The 26,742-nt window shown below is 34.7% G+C and overlaps 1 protein-coding gene across 1 annotated transcript in view; it reads left to right on the top strand.

Moving 5' to 3' along the window:
* Positions 1 to 26,069, top strand: part of Stt3B (catalytic subunit 3B of the oligosaccharyltransferase complex) — a 42,382-nt gene extending 16,313 nt beyond the window's left edge. Inside the window, exons 3-13 of the mRNA XM_089641016.1 lie at positions 1,897 to 2,140; positions 3,424 to 3,622; positions 4,603 to 4,774; positions 6,232 to 6,410; positions 8,063 to 8,265; positions 8,823 to 9,046; positions 11,650 to 11,752; positions 17,999 to 18,241; positions 19,378 to 19,616; positions 19,776 to 19,860; positions 22,577 to 26,069. Of these exons, the coding sequence (XP_089497142.1) occupies positions 1,897 to 2,140; positions 3,424 to 3,622; positions 4,603 to 4,774; positions 6,232 to 6,410; positions 8,063 to 8,265; positions 8,823 to 9,046; positions 11,650 to 11,752; positions 17,999 to 18,241; positions 19,378 to 19,616; positions 19,776 to 19,860; positions 22,577 to 22,648 (1,963 nt within the window). The 3' untranslated portion in view covers positions 22,649 to 26,069. The remainder of the gene's footprint in view (positions 1 to 1,896; positions 2,141 to 3,423; positions 3,623 to 4,602; positions 4,775 to 6,231; positions 6,411 to 8,062; positions 8,266 to 8,822; positions 9,047 to 11,649; positions 11,753 to 17,998; positions 18,242 to 19,377; positions 19,617 to 19,775; positions 19,861 to 22,576) is intronic.
* The last annotated feature ends 673 nt before the right edge of the window (positions 26,070 to 26,742 follow it).

The raw sequence follows: 26,742 nt of genomic DNA, 5'->3' as shown, positions 1-26,742 counted from the left end.
TTTCATTTTATGCTGTCCAATGTCTCTGTTGAGTTGACAACTCTTTAAATAATCAGTATGGCTCATAGTTGTATCATGTCTGCTAGACACCGTTGCAATAGCAAAACCACAAGCAAAAGAAGGTATGAAGACGAGTGGCGGTCCAGAAAGACAGAAAGCTGAAAAATTTATTTATTTTTTGAAATTTTGACAAAAATAAAAGTATTTTTTAGCTACAACAACATCAATAATGTCATATTTTTCAATCTTACCACTCTAGCGCACTAAAAAGTCACAGACCACCACTGGCGCAGACACACATCTCTTGTCAAGCCCAGATAGAGCGGGTTTCGTTGGTAGTTCTCCAGCATTCATTGGTGACTTGCACCGCGCTTCTTTCCGGATCATACTAGGGAAGTCTTTTTGGTCTAACAATAGGATGGCTCTAAGTAACAATACAAACACCCACTTCAACCATATTTAATAAATTCCCAGTGCTGACAATACAAGAATTACGTTTAGTGAATGGTGGAAGATGTCGGAGCTGCCCGAGAAAGACATTAGCAATAGTGAAGCATTGCGGGGGATCCACTAGTATTATAGGTATGTCACCTACGACAGGTAAAAACACAGCGCCATCTGTTTGACGTAAAAACAACATGCGCTATTGTTTCTCCATCTGCACAGACAGCCTAATCCACTGCAACGCATGGCGGGATACTAGTTTATAAATAAATTGATTTAAACTCACAAAATACTCACAATACCAGAGCAAGACATGCACATCTACAAATACCTAAAACAATCACATCCTTTGGACAAAAGCACCACAGATACCAGGTCTTTAAACTTTAAAATTCAATTCCTTCACAATTCAAAACATCTACACTTGGACAATGCAAAATACATGCATATTTGGAATTGGTTACAGTCATCTTGTTATTATGTTATTTCATTATCTATTTGTGTTTCGAGAAACTCTGCACTTGCCAATTTGCATAGTGCGTCTATATAACTCTCATTGCTCAGTATTCATTGGGCAACTATTGCAACGTGTTGTTTTTATGCTGACGTTGTGCGAGAATGAAACAAACTAAAGATAATTGAAATAATATTTTAGACTTATTTTATAATTAATCCCTCAAGGCTTTTGGCAAATTATATCAGAAGGTTAGAGTATTTCCGCTTTGCACTAAAATCTAAAAAAATGGAATATTTCTGAAAGTATCTTAAAACTAAAAACTGTTTTTAATTTTAATATTAGAAATAAACATAACTTTTGAAATATAATTTTTTTAATGCAAACATAAAAAAAAGTTTTAAAAATTGTACTTTGATTTTTTTCCAACAATTTTTTTTTTTTTTTTAATTTTTCGACTTTATGTCCGGGTTAAACCTCCCCCACAGAAAAAACTAAACCCTTCCACACACTTTTCCACAAATGATCATCTAGTCAATTCACATTATATAAGCATAATAAAGACAAAACAATACAAAAACAACACATCAACTCACCAGAGATCAAATGGGAAAATAATTCACCGACTCCAGATATTTTCATATCAGAGGGTTTGGCTCGGTAGAACTCCTAACTGGACCTATAAATCCTACTGATCCCTCAATATAAATATTTAAAAAATCTCGCGTAATCCTACATGTATTTAAAATGACTGATTTATGCATTTTTATATATAAATTCTTTGATTGATCTAATACGCCTAAATTTTGAATGAGAGAGCTAGGTATAATGCCAGTAGCCGAAATAACAAGTGGTAATATTTTTATAGTCTGAAAATGCCAAATTCCTTTAATTTCATCTAAATCTGTGTACAATTTTCTTATTTTTATTTTTTATTTTTTTCTTATTTTATTACTGATAATTATTTAATTATAATGATTTTTTCTATTTGCTCTCAGTGGACTGACAGCAATCTCCACCTATCTCCTCACTGCTGAACTTTGGTCCAAGGGAGCTGGTCTGTTCGCGGCTTGCTTCATCGCCATCGTGCCTGGCTACATCAGTCGTTCGGTGGCCGGCAGCTACGACAATGAGGGCATCGCCATCTTCGCTCTGCAGTTCACCTACTACCTGTGGGTCAAGAGTGTCAAGACGGGATCCGTCTCGTGGGCATCCATGACAGCGCTGTCCTACTTTTACATGGTAACGTATTTAGCTGAGATTGTTGTGATTTTAAAACAGAACATTGAAGAAAAAGAATAAACAACAAACCTGACTTAACCTAACCAAACTTCACCTAAACTATTGTGTTCTGCTTTGTCACCATTTTGTTTCATTCAGTTAGCGCAATTGGCGACACCAGAATGGTTTGCAAAATAATCTATACTTCTAAAATTTTTGCAGTTTTCCATCGCAATAAAGTTTAAGATTAGTTTGTTTCTGTACCCAAAAAAATATGTTTTTTTTCAAATTCCAACCTTTTTTGAAAAAAAAAACTGAAAATGTAAATATTTTTCGTCACTAGGGTTCGACCTACCACAACCACTTGATGAAAGAATTAATAAAATTAAAACTCTCGGATAGAAGACTCGTTTGCGACATGACTTTTATTTTAAATTTTTTTAATGGAATTATTGGAATGGAAAGTTCTGATTTATTGAGCCTAAACACCTTTACATATCCTAGAACTACTCTATCGAAAATTATTTTTAACTACAACAACAATATCAGGACTGAGTCATTTAGATACTCACTTGTACTTAGATTAAATGCAGTCAGCAATTGTAGATGTGTTCAACTGCACGGAATATAGTTACAAGAAGGCTATAGTAACATACCACAATAATATTATTAACTGAGCTAAGCATAATACTATTCTTCTGCATTGAATTTCTATATAACTAATAGCAAACCTTTATTTCTTGATTACTGTTGTACTAAACTATTATGTAAATCATATGTTTGTAAAAGCCCGTATGGGCCTAGAATATATAAATAAATAAATAGCACTGCAGTGAAATCATGATTACCTATAGGTTCACTACAATTTGCATTGTGTGAATTAGGTTTTAGAAGTTTGAAACGCATTTCGTTACTCCATGAAAATTCCAAAGTAAAAAATATGGTATTCTCTGAATTAATGCTTCTCAACCTTTCCTTACTTTGAGTGAAATTTAGTAAAATTTCAAAGCCAAATTTAATATTGAAAATCATATTTGAAATAATAAACGCACTTCTACAGTATCAATTTTTTTACTTTGAAATATTCATGGACAGTAACGAAGTAAGTTTAAAACTTCTAAAACCTAGTTCTACACACTGCATACTGCAGTGCACCTGCAAGTAGTCATTATTTCACTGGATTGCAAATGTAGCCAGCTGCATATTCAAAATATGTAGATAATTGCAGACTTTGTTAAGCCTTCCGAAAGGTTAAGATGGCAGAACCCTCAGCTCCTAAACTAGTCTTAAACTGTATTTTGCAGGTATCTGCGTGGGGAGGCTACGTGTTCATCATCAACCTCATCCCGCTGCATGTGTTTGTGCTGCTGCTGATGGGGCGCTACTCTGTGAGGCTGTTCACCAGCTACACCGTGTTCTACATCCTCGGCCTTCTGCTGTCCATGCAGATCCCCTTTGTAGGCTTCCAGCCCATCAGGACCAGTGAGCACATGGCTGCTTCGGGTATGTTATTCATCATTGATGGCAATGTAACTGCACCAATAACGGTGAATGGGTCTTGGGCAACTTGGTGTCGTGGATGAAACATTGATATTCAGTGAAACCCGCATATAAGGTTCCCACATACAAACTTTTCATGCTTAACATGTTTAGTTTTTTGATCTGACCCAATTAATCACTCCCTCGAAAAACCTTATACTTAGTTTCACTGTATGAATCAAAAAGAGCTTGTCGTACCTAATGTGAAAACATTTTAACTCCCAAAGCTTAGGTTTGAAAAGTTATAACCTTCACATGTTCGATAAATAAAGTCATTTGACAATAATTCCTTCAAAAATTCCATTAAAATTTCCTTCCGGCTAGCAAACTGTACACATAGACACTCACATGCAATGTTTTCCCATAACCTCAAGAGTACTAAACATACTCAGTTGTTATATTTTTAACTTTTAACAAATTTTCATCAAAGAACGAAATGTAAAGTGAGTCCTAAAAAGTCCAATAGAATTAAGAATAGGAACAAACAAAGATATACCAGTGCCGAAATTCACATCCCAGTTGCCTGTGTTTCATTTTGAATGCATTTATTATGGTAATTTTATTTAAATCTTTAGTTTCGATACTAAATGTCCATTGATAGTAAATGTCTATCTATCTAATTGATCCTGTCAAAATATGTCAACATGAAAAACATGTCCTTCATATTTAATAAGTCAGTGATAGTATTAAACTGACAACCACAGCAACTGTTTGGTTGTGAATGACGTTATGGCATTCTAGTTTTGATATTTCGAGAATTCAACTTTGATTTGTGTTGATGCAGGTTTCGTGATTGCAGTAGCGACGTTTACAGTAGCGACGTTTACAAACTGTGAACTTACACAACATAAGTATCGGATTCTTGCCGTATCCCTGTGGATGAAGGGCATTTAACAATTTGTTTATCTTAACTAATTATGTACTTTATTTTTATTTAACTTCAGGTGTGTTTGCTCTCCTGGTGGCCGTGGGGGCTCTGCGCTACCTTCAGTCCATGATGCCCAAGGGCGAGTGGAAGCAGCTGATTGTGGGAGGGGGGCTCGTAGCTGGAGGGGCCGTCTTCCTGGCTGTGGTGTTACTCACCTATGCGGGTATCATTGCTCCCTGGAGCGGAAGGTAGGCTATTGTGATGTATGGTAATAAGATTGAGTATTTAATCGATAGATGGCGCTAGTCATCAAGCTTACTCCAGAATCTGTCAGATGTCGCTAGGGTATAACAGGTACTTGTGAGATTATATTGTCAGAGAGCAAGCTCCTTGGGAGCCAGAGAATTACCTACCCTCGGGTAATGAACAGTGTAGCTTAATCCAGACCTTTTTATTGTAACGTAAATAAACACAATTATAAAAGAACCTTTTACTAATTTCAAAGAGTTCCCAACACCGAAGTCTGCATAGTAAAGGCAGATATAACAGCTATAATTTGGACTGGTGTTTGAAAATTGATCATATCTGATTTTAAAAGTAGGTGAAGCGAAAGTCATTTGAATCCAGAAGACAGATCCATGGTTGATAACCCAATTGGTAGGATATTCGGTTAGCAGTTAGACAGATCGAATTTGACAATCACAGCGTGTATAAAATTAAATCCTTTTCAAAATATTAATGTTATTCTTGTTGAAAAGATCTGTACAGTAGAATCATTTTAAAGAGATTCTTGCTTGTGTAGTGGTGTTCCTACTGTATCTTAAGACTATTTACTTAGGTTTACAGGTTAAGAGGGCACTGCGGGCGGGTGTTCCAAACTATTTGGAAGCATTTTGATCCACTGTCGATATGCACAAATACATGCGAATGTGTGTTTGTTAAAATGATTTGCTTGTGCATAGTAGGATTTCATAGTACAGTATGATCTCTGTAATCCGAACCTCCAGTAATCCAAACCACCGGGTGACGGGGTGGGGTGAGTGGGTGGAAAACACAACCATTGCTGGACATTAACCAGGGATCCAAAAGTTCTGATGCGAGAACAGTCCCAATTTCATGAATAATACACAGACTCCAGCAATATACTATGCATTTACAATTAGTATCCTCGCATATAGCACCATGTTGATTGAAGCGGAGGACTTTGTAAAAAATCAACTCATAAATTAAACCCGCCTAAAAATAAACTGCGGTTGTTGATATTTTATAACATCGCGATGATTTGGTTTTGGAAAGCAAACGAAACGTGTTCCTCCACTAAAATCGTAGACAAAACATGTAATATTGGTGATATCTATGCTTATGACGTATAATAATAATATTTGGATGATTTGTATAGTCCCGTTTTTGTGCAAAATCACCTCATATACGGATTTGCTTGGATAAGCTAAATTCCACATTCCAAGCAAAGGCGATCTTAAAAGCAACTGCCTTTAGCGGAGAGCAACGAGCCTTAGTGGAGAGTGTTATGAAGTTGGTAAATTCTCTCAGTATCATCCACATAAAACCCCACATTCAGAATTGAAACATTGCTTGAAATGGCTTTAGCTGTGTTTGGTCATCAGGGACTCGTGTGTGTGCGTGTGGTAGTTAAAGATAAAGAAATCATTTAAGTATATTTGAATGGAATTGTATTGCCTTGCAGATTCTACTCTTTATGGGACACTGCCTACGCCAAGGTGCACATCCCCATAATAGCGTCGGTGTCGGAGCACCAGCCCACCACCTGGTTCTCCTTCTTCTTTGACCTGCATATTCTGGTGTGCACCTTCCCCGTGGGCCTATGGTACTGCATCAAGAACATTAATGACGAGAGGGTATTCGGTAAGCATCCACTCATAACTCACTAATGAATTGATTCTCAAACTATTTCACACGATCCAATCTATGAGTTAAACCTTTAAGCTATTAAACATTTCATTTGACTGTAGTGAGCATATAAACATTGAGAGTCAAATAAATTTATAGGTAATAAGGTATTTAGCCCCGTTTTTGTGAAAAAAAACCTCAATGTGTTAGGACTTCTAGGTGTTAGGTATCATCAGCGTCTTGACAATTTGGTGTCCGGAGTTGCTCCAATTGTGCCTGCGTAGGGCCGGCCCTGACTTGATCTGCGTAGCCATGTACTGCTCCGCCTCCCTCTTCCTCATCTCATTCCCATACCCCAATTAAGGATGCCATAGTTACACTGGTTTCAGACAATAGAGACTTTTGTGCGGTATTCACGTAAGAATAATTATAAAAGACTCCTTACTTCGAATTCACATACAATACATTATACTTTTCTGTTTTTCCAATTCTTTTGATCTGACCCAAATACATAAATATGTAGCTGTCTCTCGGGGAGGTCCCTGACTTCTTCTTCCACCCACTTGCTGCCTACATTTTTATACCACTTTCTTCTTCACAGTGTATTTCTTACACCAGATAACATTTCTTTGATGCTGTGAAATTCAAACACAACACTTCCACTGAAATGTAAACATTGTCAGTTTAACATTCTTGTTGAAATGCTCATCAAATGCAAATCAGCCTGTTGGCCTAATTAATTTCCTAACTGTTTAATATAGCCCAAGTGCTTGCTAATGTATATAGCATATACATATTGCTGGCGGCATATTATGAGTATATTATTGTAAATAGTAGCCACCTGCTGCTCAAACTGCTTTGATTTTATCTATTTGTATTTTATCAGCTTGTTGAAAACAAATAACATCCCCATAGGTGATTGAAATATCCATATAAACCCTGGTTCATTCAACTCTATTTTTGTTGATACCAAATATTTATTGCATGATAATCTTCTTGTATCGTATGATGGACATGGAGATCCCAGAGCCAGTCTAAGGACTTATTCAATTGCGCTGTTCGCTGGTCATTTGTCAACTAAATGCTCGGAAGTGAGAACACAGGCTGTCTCGGGGGTTCAGACATGTGCTATTGGCCGCTCTTGTTTCTATCTATCTGTTAGAGTGGATTTCAAGGGACATGCAGATAATAATTAATCAACTTTATGTAGCACCATTTATTGATTAAATCACCTCGAGGGCACTAATAACATTTATTAATTTTTCACATTATTGTGTAAAATTGATTTTTTATTTTTTTCAAAACCAGGTTCTCACCTCTAAACGGAGACTAAATGGCAGATCATATCTTGGAGTTCGTTGAATGTGCTGTTCCTAAACTTTGCAACATTCATATGAGGGGGATCAACCAGTCTGACGCATCAGATTTGGCCGACCAGATAGTGTAATAAGATTGTCGCTCATGCAGAGTTTGAAATAACATCATCACGTATGATAATGTGTTCTTTTGCAGCGTCTTCTTCAATTCCCTGAATCTTGCAATGTCTCGCCTGCTATTTGGCAGGTTTATATTTGCAAGTACAGGGAGATGGATGAGGAGTGGTATTGATGTTCTCTTTATTGCATTGTTTGTGAATCTGTCATCCATAATATTAATAATATTCCCAGTTGCCCTGTACGCCCTGAGCGCGGTCTACTTTGCGGGAGTGATGGTGCGCCTGATGCTGACCCTCACTCCGGTGGTGTGTATCCTGGCTGGCATTGCCTTCTCCGGCTTGCTGGACCTGCACATGCAGGACGAGCAGGAAGAGCACCCCGTCACCATCAATCGCACCGAGGACACTCAGTCCAACAAGAATCTATATGACAAGGTACACACTACTAACTCATTTTTTTGTGTATACCACACACTCAAAAGTTAGGATCCACAAATAGCTTAGGAGATTCGGAACTTTAGAAAGCATTCTCTCATTCATCATCCAGATTTCATGACCGTATGTAAGAGTGGGGCTATACACGATGGGATAGTGTTATAATAAGGAATTCCAGTCAGTTAATTTTTTTTTGTTTATAAATGTTCACCTTCTAACTTAATAGACTTCCTACGGAAAGGGTAGTTCTATCTTTTACGCCGGTCCTACTTGAATGGCAGTTGCAGGCATTACTGTCCGATAATTCTATATGAATATTGTATACCAATCTTTTTGTAAGGGTCCCAAATATAAATATTTTCTTCTCTTGTCTCTTGTGTGGAAGAATATTTAATCAAAAGGAAATAATACTAAACCTGTAGAATGGGTAATAAATCCTTGCATCTATGGCACTGGCGATGCTGGAATCGATCTTTATTTTGTAATGATTTGTGCGAAAATTAAAACTAAATTGTTTGTAATGTAATCCGTAATAAAATACATACATTTTTTTACAGGCCGGTAAGGTTCGACGCATGAGACACGAAGAGTCCAGCACGGCCACCAGCCCGCCAACCCTGAACCTAGAAGTGCCGCAGGAGGGCATCGGAGCGAATCTCCGCTCCGCTGTCATCGTGGTCATCATGATTTTCCTCATGCTGTTCGCCGTCCACTGCACATGGGTCACGTCCAACGCTTACTCCAGCCCCTCCATCGTGCTCGCTTTCTACACTAATGACGGGTATGTCTTATTGTGTCCCGTAACTTCCTATAGTCTGGAAACAGTGCCACGCGTACCGTCTTCCACCGATGACACAATGCTGACGAGCTGGATCGATATTCCTTGTACGCAACGCTTTGCACTACAGCTTCTTATTCATTCCTTGTGGAATATGATTTCCAAAAATCGATTCCACATTTTGCGAAGGATTTAGATCTTATCTACAGAGATAATTTACAAAAGTACCAAGAGCTTTGCAAAACTGGCAATATGAAGGAGCTAAGATTACCAGAGTTAAAAATAGAAGAGAAAGGACTCGCTTAAAACTTTAAGATTTTTATTTGTACAGAATAGTTGCTCTGGCCTCCAAGAAATCTTCACAACCGACAAAAATATAAATCTCCATGGCCACCCTTTGCATCCAATCCTTAGAAACACTTCATTGCAAATAGAGTAGTGGATGCATGGAACAAACATCCATAACATGTCATCGATACTACTAATATAAACCAATTTAAATCTTGATTGTATTCTTATTTGGACAGAAGAAATTAAATATTTTAAAATTTAAAACAACTCAATTACTGTTAAACTTATTGTAATATCAGATATGAGCTTCACCTACATACTACCGCAAGCGACTGATGTATGCAACCGAAGTACGCGACCGACGTACGCTTGGCACTATTTACAGCCTTATCCTGGTTTTTAAATACTCCCACGCAGAACATATTCGACAATCAAAGTTGTTGTATCAAGGGTTGATACGGTGATAATATGATTTCTTGCCGTATCAATGGTTGCATGCAAAAGGTTAATAATAAAATTAATTTTTAACCTTTAAATTGCTGATGCCCTGAATTGTATTTTGTGTTATTATTTCCTAACTAAACCATTCTAAAAAACACTAATAAATTAATATCCACTCATTTCTTTATATTATGCTCAAATTAACTGGGCAGGTACACTGTTATATCTACTGATATCTTTTATGGAATCTGTGAGTAAAAAAAAATATCCGTAAATTATACTAATGTGACTAGAAGTAATAAAAAAATCTTAGGATCAGTGCAGTGTGTATTAGCCATTCGTACAGCAATTGAAAGTCCCTGTTAAATGCTGTTTCGCATCCCGTTTCAGCTTTTCATCAATTTGCTTTCAGCTATGAAGGATAACAGTATGACCGTTGCGTTAGAGAGCTGAACACTGAAATGGGCCGAGAATCGCTTATTGTTTTGCCCGAATAAATTGAGCATTATTATTTATATTTCTATGTAGTCCCAGAGGGAGGTTGTACGTATGTCATTGATGAAAAGTCTTCCTTCTACAGTTTTTCTATGAAAACGAATAAAACATGATACTAGAACGATCACGTCACGTATGACCTCTCTCTGGGACTACTATCAAATTGATTGATTTATGATTGAATGCTTCTTGTACTCTATTAATCTAAATAATGTTTTCTCTCCAAATAACTTTGGCCTCTGAAGGGATGAAGGAGGGTAAGCCGTGGACATAAGTTCTGTTGTTTTTTTGCACCCGTACAGATTGTAGATTGTGGTTTTGTAGCCGGTGTTGTTGATGACGAATCATTTTTAGGTTATGAGCACTGATTTTCTTTTTTTCTGTGTGTATATTTTGTATGTTATATTTTTTTCTTACTGTGTTTTGGTTGGGTACACAAAATTAGTGAAAAAGACTTTTGTTTTAGCATGAAATACAAACAAAAAAAATTGTGACCGTGTGTGAACTATTTTTTCAATTTTTTTTTAGTATTTTGAAATCTCCAATTGCATCTGGAAAACTCTTTGAGTCTGATCAAGGGTTTGAGGGTCCTGTAAAAGAATTAAATTTTATGCATTATTTCGGTCAGTGGCTGAGTTGGCATCGCGTTTGGGTCCCACCCATGCATCATAACATTTTCTGCTTACTGTGGTGGTGGTGGTAGAAGATTTTCAAATGTTGTCAGGTTATTCGTAACCCGGGAATGTTTGTCTTATCTTGAAAAAAAAAAAAAGATTTTAGATTTAGAATTCAAATAAACAAACTTCTTGTAGCATATTGCATCTTGTTCCAGAGTGGAAGATACTCTCTGTGTGACCCTATTGAGAGACGAGAATTTTGAATCAAAAGTTGTTTTTTTTTAAAAAGTGAATACCGCACAAGAGTCCCAACTGCTCCCGTCTGTCCGGAGCCATGAGGACGAAATGGCTGAAGTGAGTAGAGAGAGTAAGGTTGGAAAATACCTGACTATTCAGATCTGGTCACCAAACAACTTTTGATTTCAAGCAACGTTTCGATTCTAAATAGTGGTCTTTCGCCAGGGTGATACGGAGAGTATCTACAACCCTTGAAATGCCTTAAGCTATGTTTGCTGAACATATCATGAAATCCCCTTTTTGTTCCCTTTTTCCTTCCCTTCCCGCCTAACAACATTTCCCTAATGGCTCCGGGTAGTTGGAATTCTTGTGTGCTGAATACAGTATTAAAAGTTTGCTAAGTTAATATTGTTAGTTATTGTTACCGGTGCGGGATTGTTCTAGATTGATCTAGTGCCTTGTCAGTAGGTTCGTGTAGCTTGAGACAGCGGCAGTTAGCTAAGTGTGTGATGTTGTTGTTTCCAGTTCCCGCCAGATCCTGGACGACTTCCGCGAGGCCTACTACTGGCTTTCCCAGAACACAGACGATGATGCCCGCGTTATGTCCTGGTGGGATTACGGATATCAGGTAAACAATCTCTATATAATATATACATACTTTTATAATTAACACTAATAACGCGCTTTCCTAATCAGTCTAATGTCCAGTCGAAAGAGAAGGTCCGCCCTAAATTAAATAAATGCTACCAGCGTAATATTCCTCCAAAAACCAAATAAGAGAGTTTTACTGTAATAACCTTGCTAATTTTGTAAAATACATATTGTAAATACTTATAGACAAATAATAACAGTCTTTGGCGCATTTGTTGACACCTGTTGTCTTGAAAATCATCAATTAGTTATATTTTTTATGCGAATACTGCACAAGAGTCTGTGTCCAACTGTCTGGAGCCAGTGACACTATGGCATCCCCAATTGGGGTATGTATGACGCTGAAGATATTGGGGAAGGGAAGGAGATGAGGAAGAGCAATTTGGGGGACTGGCTATTCTGATCTGGTAATCAAACAAGGCCAAAGCATAATCCATAATTTGTTGTACATCCACAACTATGGAAAATAGTATTATACATACATAGAGTATTATACATTCATTATACATAGAGTATTATACATTCATTTAGTGACAGGCTGCATATTTTTCTGCTCCCAATTTAAGTGCTCCGCAAAGTGTTTATTTTTGGCAAAAACAAACAGTGAAGCTGATGATTAAATTAAACAAAGTGCGCACTATCGATTGGAATAAAAAATAATAATCAATTAGTAACATATCTTCTACAAACCACATTTGAAAATAAATAAATATTTTAAACATTCTGAAACTGTCAAACTGGTGACAACAATATTTGTACAGTACTACTGGTTGTAAAAGTGTAAAGTGGAGTAAGTTTGTGAAAAAATAAATATGGCCAATCTACACAAATTCATGGAAGAAGCAAAGGAGGTAGTTAGTGAACTACTTCTCGCAGTGCAAGATTCCAGTAAAAAGTTCAGTAAAGACCAACAAATTATTGTGACAAATAAAGCCACAAACATTTTATCATTATTAGGGCACCTGGCAATTGAAATGTCAGAAGATAAAAATAAAATAGAAATCGCGAACAGAGAAAAAACATATGATTACCCTCAAAATAAACAAAAAAATACAAAAAATAAATATTGTCTAATGATTAGTCCTAAAACAAACAGTGACTCTTCTGACTCGATTCTAAAAAAAATACAAAAACATATTAAAACTAGTAAACTGGGAATATGTATTGAAGGCATCAAAAAAATATCCCGAAACAGAATCATCATCGAGTGTTTAAAAAAAGAAGATGCGAAGAAATTACAAATGGAGATCTCAAAAGTAATAAATGATGTCGATACTAAGGAATTAACAAAAAAAAAACCTACTTTAATTTTCAAGGGAATATTTAATGATTATGATAAAGAAGATTTCACTTGTGACATCATCGAACAAAATGAAGAAATTAAAATTATGTCGGAAAATAAGGAACATAAACCTGTGTTCAACGTCAAGAAAATAATTAAAAATAAATTTAATGATACATCTAACTATGTGGTTGAAGTAGAGAGTGAAACCCGGAAAATACTCTTAAACAAAGATAAAATTAAAATCGGATACCAAAGAATCTTTGTTGAAGACGCAAATCCAGTAATGCAATGTTACCACTGTTTACGCTTCGGACACGGTGCTGCAAGATGTCTGCAGAGAGAGAAGGAAGAAAAGCCTGTTTGCAGCTACTGCGGTCTCGACCACACATACAGCGAATGCGGGAACAAGGACAAACAACCAAACTGCAGAAACTGTTGCACTCAAAATGAAAAATATAAAATGACATTTCCAGTTAATCATAGGGCAAATGACAAAAACAACTGTAAGGTATATAAAAAAATGCTCGCAATTGCTGAACAAAATATTGAATATTAATTTTTACTTATCAAAAAAAATGCAACAATATATTTTAAATAAGAATCTTTTGTTATATTGTAGTATTTTGATAATTAATGAAGATAATCAATTTTATTTACATGCGTATGTGATATGTAAGTTTTCTTCTTTTAAGATGCTTGTTAATATTAAATTAACACATCAAAAGTTACACACTTTTCTTTACCAGATACAGAATATTAAAATACATTTTATAATCATTGTTTATAGGCCTACACTATTTAAATACGTTCTATACACCTACTCTACATATACTATTATGTCCATTGCCTTGCATCTAAATTATCTATTAATAAATACTGTATTTCAACTTTTTACTTTTATACGGAATGTTATAAGTGTAATATTTTATTATATTTTAAATAAAGAGTATAATAGTTTATATACACCGCAATACCAATATTCCCATTTAAATCTGCACTACTGTTTCAATACTTGTTTTAGCGGCGTAAAATCACGCACACTATCTTACTTACAAATCGTTACCAAATGGAGAATGAAACAAATAAATTATTGTTATCCATTAATTATCATGTTATCAATTAATTATCAATTATCAATTAGTTATCAATTAAAATACAATCAACGAAAAAAATATATTTCATGTAGAAAATGTACAGTATGTATTTACTGGTGCAAATTATTAAACCTACCTTATACTGAACAATACTATAATCTAACCATGAATGTTTTTGGAAATATTTTATTTAAATCATTATGTCTTTTAGTTTCATAGATGATGACAATGATATTAATTTTTGTAAAGTAAATAACCTGCGTGAATGGTTTCAAAAGCAAGATTCAAGGAAATGTGATACAAGTAAACTTAATTTTGTTCAACTAAACATTAGGTCAATATGTAAATATTTCGACCTATTTCATGTTTATTTTAAAGACTGTTTAAATCACGTTGACGTACTCATGCTTTGCGAAACGGCAATTCGTTCGGAACTTGTTAATCTTTATGATATTCCCGGATACAATTCGTATCACTATTGTAGAAAACAAAAATCCGGTGGAGGCATCTTGTTATATATAAAGAATAACCTTTCCTTTTCGCAAATATTTCTGGACACCAAATTTTTTGAGAACGTTTTTGGAATATTGACACTTCCAAATAAGAGCACTTTAAATGTCTTAGCAATATACCGACCCCCGAATCTAAATAAGCTATCATTTTTGTCAGAAATATCCTCTGTGTTTGAAAACAATATTAAATCAAATGAAAGTGTAATATTTTTCGGCGACATAAATTTAAATTTATTAAACAAAAATGATCCTATCATAATAAATTATGAAAATATTCTTACAAATAACTATTTGAAAAAATGTATAGATGGCGTCACTAGGGAAGTAATTGTTAAACAGAAAATAAATAGTTCATGTATCGATCATTTCTACGTGCGAATAAGCGGTAAACTGCCTGCTGGATTAACCAGTACAATCTTCGCATGTGTATGTGACTATAACATTGCCGATCACAACACAACAGCTATAAGTATACGCTATAACTCGGTAGATAATTTAAACTCAAATGATTATAATAAAGTTAAAATTCTTTCGCAAAAACTGGTTGATAAACATATTTGTAATTATGATTGGAAATCGCTTCTAAAGGAAACCGAATGTTCTGTTATTTATTTGAAAATTAAAAATTATTTTGATGACTTGTATAAAAAAAGCACAATTGAAATAAGCAAAAAATCAAAAAACCGACCGCATGCCATAAATGAATGGATATCTACTGATGCACTTTATAAAATTAAAAAAAGAGATTTTTTATACAAACGTTGGAGAAATGCTCCAACGAACAAATACTATGAAAAAGAATATAAGTGTTTTCGAAATATTTTAAATAAATTGTTAATAAAATTAAAAACCTCATACTATAATGATAAATTCAAAAATATATTTCAAGACTCAAAAAAAACATGGGACGAATGTAATCAAATTTTAGGAAAGAAATGTAAAAATGATTGTGACCAAGTTGCATCCAAATATTTGATGAAAGATCGGACCGAAGAAAGCGTAACAAATGACTTTGTTGATTATTTCTCTGACAATGTTTGCAATATGTTACATAAATGTAATTACAGGACAACTGGGTTTGAACCAGAGGAGATGCCTCAAAGCATGTACCTACCTAGGGCTAAAATTGCTGATATAGAAAACATTGTGAAGCAACTTAAAAGCTCTTCTCCTGGAATCGATAATATCAGAATGAGCGATATTAAAAAACATATATTAACATTAGGTCCAATTATAACCCATTTTGTAAACAGAATCTTATTTGAAGCAAAAATTCCAGATGATTTAAAATGTAGTATTATCAGACCCATTTATAAAGGAGGTGATCACACCATTTTGGGTAATTATAGACCAATCAGTATTTTGCCATCACTCGAAAAAATTCTTGAAAAATACATTCAAATTAAATTAATAAAATATTTGGAAGATTTTTCTATTATTGATACTAACCAATATGGATTCCAAAAAAAAAAGGGCACTGAAGTGTTACTTCAAAAGTTTGCCAGCTTGATAAATAATAATTTAAATAATAAACATCATGTATTAGTCTTATTTATAGATTATTCCAAGGCATTTGACACTATTAACCATAAAAAATTGTTGAAAATACTAGAAATCATAGGAATAAGAGGGAAACTTCTAAAGCTATTTGAAAATTATTTGAACAACAGGTGCATGCAAATAAAGCTTTTGAACACTTTAAGTAAAAAAAGAAAAATCTTAGCAGGTGTTCCTCAAGGTTCCATATTAGGTCCTATTTTATATATAATTTATGTATCTTTTATTAAATTTATTTTTAAACATGTAAAACACTTTGTGTACGCGGATGATACTGCATTGGTGTTTTCTTGTAGTGATTTGCAATTATGTATTGAACTTTTACAAAAAGATTACATTGAACTTTTAAAATGGTCTCACGACTCTGGCCTAATCATAAATGCAAAAAAAACTAAATTGATACACATTAGATCACCCAATGCCAAAGTAAATACTATTATACCCGAAATTAAAACACACAATTCAGATTGCCTACATGTTGGTATCCCTGCGTTGTGTACATGTGAAAATATTGAACTGGTTAAAAAATATGTTTATTTAGGTGTTATTATTGATTGTTTTTTCAAATGGGATTTACAGATAAATAAAGTCTGTGAACGACTGAGATCTATTATTAGTAGATTATATAAATTAAAATTTTATGTTCCAATATGCACACTTCGAATAATTTATTTATCACTAGCTGAATCTATCATAAGGTATGGAATTACAGCTTGGGGATTTTCCTCTAAAACAAATATAAATCATGTTCAAGCAGTTCAAAATTCTCTTGTTAAATTATTAGAACATAAAAGTTTATATGAACAAAGGCATAATGTTCCACACCTTTATCAAAATCTGAAAATCCTCTCGGTAAGAGCAATTATGTGGTATAAAATAATTTTTCAGCACATAAATAGCCCTATGTACATAAATAGACTGGAACACACTTACAATACTCGATTTACATTAAATGAAGGACTAATCGTACCAAAGCATGTAAACAAATATGGAAAAAGAACGCTAGACTACATGATACCAAATTGTTTAAATATGTTACCTGCAGAAATCAAAAAATGTACAAATATAAAAAGAAAATTTTTGTTGAAAAATTGGCTAGCTGAAAGAAATAGTTTGTACTAGACTCTAATACAAACTATTTCTAACTGCATACGCTTTAATTGTTTTTTGTTTTTATTTTTATTGTATTACACCTCTCATGATATGAATGTATATATTTGATATAATCTGTTTAAGTTAAAAGCACCCAATGACAAACTACTTTAAAGTAGTTTATTGGGACTTTTTGATTTTTGTATATTATTTTTGATATTTAATAAAAAAAAAAAAAAAAAAAAAAAAAAAAAGTGTTGCGTTTTGTTGACATGGAACACAAAACGGTGTACAAATGTCATGTTAAATAGTGTTGGGTTTTGTTGACATGGAACACAAATGGTGTTAAATTAGTATTTATAAGATATTTTGCTGATGAAATAATGATATCCCATCAGAAAATATCTTAACTGAACTCAATCGCATAAGCAACTTGTTAAAATGGTCTAAAGAACAAACCAATATTCTGGTGGTGGTATGTAAAAACCTTCAAGGGGTGAATAATGAAGTAAATAAATCATCATTGGCGTCTTTTTACTCTTATTCTTTTGGGACCGGGTACCCATCATTTTGATGCTTTCAATCGTTTCTTTCCTGGGCTACTTCAGCGGCCTCTCCTTGCGCTATTCTGAAGTTGCGTTGAACATTATTTCACAATTTTGATTTATGTATTTTATTTCCAGATAGCGGGTATGGCGAATCGGACGACTCTAGTGGATAATAACACTTGGAATAATTCGCACATCGCTCTCGTTGGCAAGGCCATGGCTTCAAACGAGAGCGCAGCCTACGAAATCATGGGTAACCTCGGCGTGGACTATGTTCTGGTCATCTTTGGAGGGGCCATCGGTTATTCGGGAGATGACATTAACAAGTTCCTATGGATGGTCAGGATCGCAGAGGGAGAGCATCCCAAGGATATCAGGGTGATTAACATTAGCTAATGTATTGTTTTATTAGGTTCTTATGTTGGTGTGTTTTCAAACCCAATCACGTCCATGTTGAACGCCGCTTCAAGAGTGTTATGGATACCTTTCAACTCCAAATATGTGTATATTAATTTCATTCGTTAAAACCTTCAATGAATGAAGTGATTTTTATACAGAGTGAGCTCTTTTGCTAAATCTTTGCAAGTTCTTTCTTGTCACAGACTACCCGGATTCTTATACTGATAGGCTTTTGGGATATTAGGTCATTTTGTGTTATCTCTTTCGTGAACCAACATTTCAGAAAGCTTTGCAGTGTCCATCGTCAGAACAGATGTGGTGATGAACCCTGAGAGGCTGTCTGAAAGTTTGGCTCAAGAAGGTGGAGGATGCGCAATATGGCTTAATACCCTGAATGTCAAACAACGCAACGCCATGAGAATCTGAAATCATACCTTTCTTGTTGAGCGCTGACCTTCGCCCTGTTTCAGATTTTGATCAACTGATAAGCCTAAAAACATGAATAGACTGACGATTCACTCACACTAATCAGTCAAAGGATACAAAGAATGCAATTTTATCTCTATTTTGAAACCTGAAAATGTTGTTGCATAAATATCATACATTTTACACCTAACTAACATCCGGACCATGTTGACTATGACATCCCCAGTTTGGGGGTGTTGTGCGGCTGAAGGGATCGGGTAAGGGAATGAGGTAAAAGAGGAAGGTTGTAAACTACCTGACTGTTCAGATCTGGTCACCCAACATGGACAAAGTCATTTTAAGCAATGCTTCATGAATGTTGGTTTTCACTAGGGCGATATTGAGAGTACATTTTATCTAAGTCACTGAATATTTTGAATTCATTTTGACGTGCTTAAAACATCTGTCTTGATTCAGCCTTGTAGCCTGTTTGCGGTCTAAGAGTCGAAATATCTTATTTAAATAGACAATATCAATTGTCGGGATTATCTTCTGGTTACACTGCATGATGGTATCAAGTGGTTGGAATCAATCTTGCAGCTCTTTGAAGTTAACCTTTTCTTGGTAGATATAATTGGTACATGTTACAACGTTTTTGGTATTTTCTGGAGTGCTAAATTCTTTATATAATATTATGGTTTTGGTTGCAGGAAAACGATTACTTCACGGAGCGCGGCGAGTTCAGAGTGGACACGGAGGGAGCTCCGGCCCTGCTGAACTGCCTCATGTATAAGCTGTCGTACTATGGGTTTGAGAACAACCGCGGGGACGCGCGCTCGCCGGCCGGTTTCGACCGGACGCGCCAGGCCGTGCCCGGCAACCGCGGCTTCTCGCTCACCTACCTGGAAGAAGCCTACACCACCGAGCACTGGCTCGTCAGGATTTTCAGGTTGGTCACACTTGCAATTGAATATTGTCGACATCAGGGTCATTGCAGCGAGCGAACCTCTGCAACTACTCCTACTACTTTAACTACTTTTCCTATTGCTCTTATCTTAATCCAACAACATTTCCGTTGTCTAATGTGTTGTGTATGTTTGTTTTGTAGGGTAAAGAAGCCTCATGAGTTCAATCGCCCCCGCCTTCCTGTCGCCCAGAGACAAATCAAAACTTCAGGATTCATCTCCAAAAAGGTAAGAGTTTGATATTAATGATAAGTTTTGCTTACACTGTTTTAAATGTTAGTTCAAATTAAAATTGTATATTTTTACAAATCAGCTTCCTCCTTGAAACTCTTTTTAATTGGCAATAACATATTTTATTTTTAATGATATGTTTATGTTTAAGACACAAGGTTTTTATGCATAGCACAAAAGATAATGTATTATTTTTAAGCAATAATTATTCGCCTGAAACATCTATATAAATTGAAAAAAATACATGCCTAAAATCATCATGCATTATCAATGCCTTTCCTACAAAAAATAAAGTTGGTTGTTTTCTAGTGAAATATTTAATAAGCAATAATTGTTGAATGAAACATACCAGTACATATTGAATAATTTGTCAGGTTTTGAATAAACAATTGGTAGAGCACCTGACCTACAATCAGAAGGCTGTGGGTTCAATTCCCATCGGCGGCATGTATTTTTTCTAGGAAGATTTTTTCAATTTATATACATAGGTGTTTCAGGTATGATTTGAGATTTTCACGGCCAAAAGTATTACAGTAGAACCTCGTTAATTCGAAATCCAGCGGACATCAAAAATCAATTTTCGAATTAACGAATTTCCACGTAATTCGAAATTTTATGAAAAGAAAAAAAAAATAAAATACGCCGAAAATCGATTTTCTCGGCCGCCTCTTCAAATCCGGGTGGTATTTTAGTTGTAAATTCGTATTAATACCAATTATTTCTTTATTTTCGCGGTCGATTACCGTAGCGGCCGGCCCTGTAAATTCAGATATTCGCAATAAATTCGTAAAAAATGCTATATATTTACGCGTAAATCGAGATTTTGCTGCCGATTTCGGTCGCGCCCTACCCTTTAAATTGAGATATTCGTAAAAATACGATATATTTCCGCGTAAATCGAGATTTCGCGGTAATTTTCTGTCGCGGCCGGCCCTTTATTTCAAATATCTGAATTTGAATTCGTAAAAATACGATATATTTCCGCGTAAATCGAGATTTCGCGGTATTTTTCTGTCGCGGCCAGCCCTTTATTTCAAATATCTGAATTTGAATTCGTATAAATACGATATATTTCCGCGTAAATCGAGATTTCGCGATAATTTTCTGTCGCGGCCGGCCCTTTATTTCAAATATCTGAATTTGAATTCGTAAAAATACGATATATTTCCGCGTAAAACGAGGATTCGCGGCCGTATTCCGTCGCGGCCGGCTCTTCAAATTCAGATATTCGAAATAAATTCATAAAAATGTTATATATTTACGCGTAAATCGAGATTTCGCTGCCGATTTCGGTCGCGGCCTACCCTTTAAATTGAGATATTCGTAAAAATACGATGTATTTCCGCGTAAATCGAGATTTCGCGGTAATTTTCTGTCGCGGCCGGCACTTTATTTCAAATATCTGAATTTGAATTCGTAAAAATACGTTATATTTCCGCGTAAATCGAAAATGCGCGGCCGATTTCCGTCGCGGCCGACCCTTTAAATTCAGATATTTGATGTAAATTCGTAAAAATATGATATATTTCCGCGTAAATCGAATTTTATCGGCAGTTTTTCGTCGCAGCCGGCCTTTTAAGTTCAGATATTTGAAGTAAATTCGTAAAAATATGTCATATTTCGGCATGGATCGAAATTTTTCGGCCGATTTCCGTCGCGCCGTATTTTTTCAACGCGGATATTCGAAGTAAAGTTAGTAAAAATACGATATATTTACGCGTAAATCGAAATTACGCGGCCGAGTTTCGTCGCGGCCGACCCTTTAAAATGCAGATATTTGGCGTAAACTCGTAAAACTACGACATATATCCGCGTAAAATGTATTTTCTCGGCCCTTCAAACTCGGATATTCGAAATAAATTTGAAAAAAATACGACATTCCAGTGTAAATCGATTCAGATTTACAAAATAATAATACTAATTAGGACGATGTATAACCACGTAAAAATACATTTTTCGGCGTTTTACCGCCACGGCTGAATTTTAGATTCAGATTTACGAAATATTATGATTTATTTTCGCAAAAATCAAATTTTTTCGAATTACACGAACAAATTTTCGTTCGGGGACAAAAATAAATTTCGAATTACGAATTAACGAATTTCGAATTAAAAAAAATTTTGTATGAAAAAATTTTTCAGCGGAAATTTTTTTTGCGAAAATTTCGAATTACGCGTTTTTTCGAATTATCGGGGTTCGAATTAACGGGGTTCTACTGTATAGTGATTTATTTTGGGGTATTATGCCATGTTGTGCTGCCTCCTTCTTTAGCCAACGTTTCGGACAGCATTGCAGTGTCCATCATCGGGGCAGATGTGTAATTTTTTTATTGCAAAATTTTTGTCCTTCAATCGTAGAACAAAAATGTGTAATGGTTATTGATTTGCTTAGAAGGTTTCTTTGTTAAATTATATCAAAAAAATTACACATCTGCCCTGATGATGGACACTGCAAAGCTGTCCGAAACGTTGGCTAAAGAAGGAGTTAGCGCAACACGGCATAATACCCCAAAAACAAATCACTATAATAGGTGTTTCAGGCTTATAATCATAGCTTAAAAATAACACATATTTTATTACTTATTGTGTTATGACTAAACGACCTTGAGAAACTTATAAAAATAATTGCCTCTGTACCATTGCAATTTCCTGATAATTTTTTTGTTCCTTTTTTTGCTGATTGTTTAACTGACTTTTGTTTGTCCTTGTTTCAGACGTCGAGACGTAAAAAAGGAACAATAAAGAACAAGCCCGTCGTTATAAAGGGCAAGAAACCTGTGAAATAATAGGCCACCAATTCACACAGTGATAGCAACAAGACTGCTCTCATATTATAACTAGTCTTCAAAGTTATCAACAAATAATACTTCATTCTTTACTTTTCCAATTGGATTACCTACCTTAACCTGCGTTGTGATATCCCTAATATATCTAGTTATAAACAAACCATTGTTTACATTAAATGGAGGAAAATATTTTATTTGGTTTATTGTTCCGTCCTCTCCCTCACTCATGTCCAAATATTGTTCACTGAACAAACCGGCATTTGAATCACCTTAACAGATCATACCTTCGTGCTTCTACTGTCCCGATCCAAAGATGTAACGAAATCAGGTTGAGCATATGGAACATAGTTCAGTGAGTGTTAAGTATTAAGTTTACGCATTGTATTGAGCCACAGCTGTGGTTTTTAAGGTCCATTCTAAGCAGTCGCTTGTTCTAGAAAGGTGTGTAATTTTCCCAGGGTCCGGTATGTTTAGTTTATTGAGTTCAATTGGAAAAGTAAAGTGAACATTAGACTGAGACAACATTCATCGCTAACGTCGAAATTCTAAAGAACACCACAAATAATATCTATAGACCATCCTCTAAGAAACTCCCAGAGTGAAGTGGCTGTGAAGTGAATGTGACTGTTAAGGAATGACTTCTTCGCTTCAAGAGTGAATACATACCTTCAAACTCCAAATATGTGTAAATTAATTTCATATGTTAGTTAAAACCTTCAATGGATGAAGTGCAAGAAGTGATTTTTATACAAACTGATCTCTTTTGCTAAAACATTGCAAGTTCTTTCTTGTCGCAGACTTCCCGGATTCTTACACTGATAGGCTTTTGGGGTATTAGGTCATTTTGCGTTATCTCTTTCGTGAACCAACATTTCAGAAAGCTTCGCAGTGTCCATCGTCAGAACAGATGTGGTGATGAACCCTGCGAGGCTGTCTGAAAGTTTGGCTCAAGAAGGTGGAGGATGCGCAATATGGCTTACTACGCCATGGAATCTAAAATCATACCTTCCTTGGATTCTGTTTCTTTCAAAGGATTTTTCTGCATACTTTTTTTATGGTAAAACCTGTTATGTACATATTATCAATAGGCCCCTGAGACCCTTTCTTGGGGTTTTGATGATATAATTTAACAAAGAAACCTTCTACGCAAATCAATAACCATTACACATTTTTGTTCTACGATTAATTTGCGATGTACAATTCAACCACCAATAAGGTTGCTTTTGAAATAACTAGAAGGCCTTAAAATTGTATTTTAGCTTACACTATTATTTATCCTTGATCCATACAAAGTAAACATTATATTTGTATAAATATTTACGTACATGTTATTTTCTTTTATCTGTAAGCAATAAATATTCTTAGATAAGCACACTGTGGAGCACAACTGCACTTATGCGTGATTTTATTTCTCTCAACATTGTGGTTTAATATCTCTAATGAGACTATTTTTTAAGAATAGCAAGTTTTATGTTTTAAAGAGCACAGTTCATAAAGCTTTTCACTAAATATTTTGATTATCTTTTTTTTTTCCTAGTTTTCCAATTTTTTATTTGGAGAACCAATGCATATTTAGTTTAATTTCCGGTCCCCTTCATTGAGACCTTAATTAGGAATGTACGTCCATATGTTGTGCATTCAGAATATTATGCTTTCCATGGCCCTCAACAGATGGCAGTAATCTCCTCCCCCCCTCACTTTCAAGTTATTTGATAGATTTTGACGTTTAAAATATTTCCAAGAACAATATTTATTTTGAAGTCATAAATGATTAAAAAAAATAGAAAATAAATAGGCTTTACTTTTATCTGCTAATGAATTGTGCGTCTTGTTCCCTAATCCGTACTTATGCTGCTGTTGAATTGACTTAAACATTTACAGGTAAATCCTCGAATGGCATTAAAATTATTTTAAACATTTTCGTTTTTTGTAATCGCCTTTGGTGCCAACAAATGGATAGTAATTTATTAGAAAATATTGACATAGGAATATGAAAAGCCCCATTCAGATCTGGACAAATTTTTTCACTTTGCTTCTTTCTAGCGTCTCTAGAGTCTCATCAAAATCCAAGTAAAACTTGGTAAACGCCTACAAGTATGAATGTGGCTCAAGAAGCCTAAATGTCAATCAAGTTAAACATTGATATGTCCACTGCCATCAAGATATCTCTGCCTGAGGTCAAATAAAGGACTACATGCCAAAAAGATCTATATTAATTTACAAATAATATTTTGTAGTTACATACATACCTTATGGTGTCAGCAGAATTTGTCCTTTCTACCCACATATGTATAATAAAAACTAGGAAGATAGGCCATGAACTATTATTGGTATGAAACCGAAGTGTCACCAACATCGTTCACCCATACTGCTGCAAATCACATCTATATTCAAACGCATATTAGCTATTCGGTTTGGTCGGAGCTCGGCGACAGTTGGCACACTTCCATGCCATATATCCCTTTGTTTCTATTATCTATGGTGTCAGCCAATCTAACCTAAAAATCAATATTATATTTTGCTATATGATTAGGGCCATCTACTGCCAACATTTTTATTATTCATGTTGTGTATGTTTGTGTGATTTGAATATTGGTTTTGTGTTTAATGATTGTTTGTAGAAATTATTGTCTATGTGATACTTGGTGATGGAGTTTGATTACTGATTGACGAAAGGTATTAATAATTTTTATAATATTATGTATTAGTATGTTTAATACATACGCATATGTGAGTACCTACATCCAATACATAAATATGTATGTATTAGTATATTCCAAACATATTGCAATAACTTTTAGCCATGTTTGTCTTTTAAAATTCAAATATTATTATTCTTACTGTCCCACCTTCTTAAAAATATTTTTATGGGACATTAACTTATTGCACTGTTTTTAGATTCTTTGAAATAAACCAACAAAGTATGCACATTTTCAAGTAAACGTTTAAATAAAAAATTGTTTTTCTTTTTTATATTTGTTTCTTATATCTGAGATGTTATGGGCCTTGTTATGTTATTTTTGCTAATCATATATCGAAGTGATAAAAGATATAAAAATACCGTTCTAAAAATAAATGTCATATCTAACAACTTCATATTTTTAAGTCATCCAGATAATAATAATTTTTGTTTGTCACAAATAAAGTAAATTAATTTCTTTTTGCATTTTTGTATCTGAACAAATAATTATGGAATCATTCTCATACACTTGTGTGGTAACTTTATAATTGTTTGTTTATTTTGGCTTCACTCCTCTATACATACTTCTTGTATTGTATGTTGGCTGGACTTGAGATAACTGCGGGAGTATCCTAACAAATCTGATGCTAATTGTAGGAATTTCTTTTTAAGGGATGAATTAACAATGTTGGAACTTAAGGTTGTTGTATTTATTGTTACAATAAATATAATGAAAATCTACCCTTGTCTTATTTTTCTTTTAGCCTTTCCTTGTATCACAAAATAGTGTGATTTATTATGTCATTTTGATGAGATAGCTGGTCACCGATTTATTATTATTATTTGTAATTATTGAAGATAATTAGCGATCAAAAATTTGAAACAGAAAAAGATACGGTCGCCTCCAAGACCTTCACCTTTCCGGGGTGCTGCTCTACCAACTAAGCTAACGGGACCCTATTTCCTATGGTCATATTTAACTGTATCAAACTTCGAATAAGAACTACCAACATTATCTTCATTTTCTCACCACACATTTTTATTGGCTGCTATCTTTATGTATGATCGCAAGATTCAACTCAAACTAAATACAATTTAGATAGTGTCTTGGATAAATATGTTCTATTTTAGTTTTAATGTGCGACATCTATTGACTTTTCTGCAAGTCTAGGGTGAATATTGGAATAACTTAAAGAGTAAAACCTTAAATTGTAATATTTAATTATTGACGATAATATTAGCAATTTTGAAACGAAAATTTGAAACAGAAAAAGATATGGAAGAGCAGCGCCCCCGCAAGGTGATGGTCCTGGGTTCATGTCCTAGATGCAATGGTATCTTTTTCTGATTTTTCTGTGTCAAATATTTGTTTAAAAATCGCCAGTATTGTCTTAATCTTTGTTCATGTGAAACT

The sequence above is a fragment of the Hesperophylax consimilis genome, chromosome 16 (genome assembly GCF_061612785.1).
Source record: "Hesperophylax consimilis isolate HC1 chromosome 16, BYU_Hcon_1.0, whole genome shotgun sequence".
In the NCBI taxonomy this organism is placed as follows: Eukaryota; Metazoa; Arthropoda; class Insecta; order Trichoptera; family Limnephilidae; genus Hesperophylax; species Hesperophylax consimilis.
Note: the sequence above shows the minus strand (reverse complement) of the source record. Positions and strands in the feature narration are given on the sequence as shown.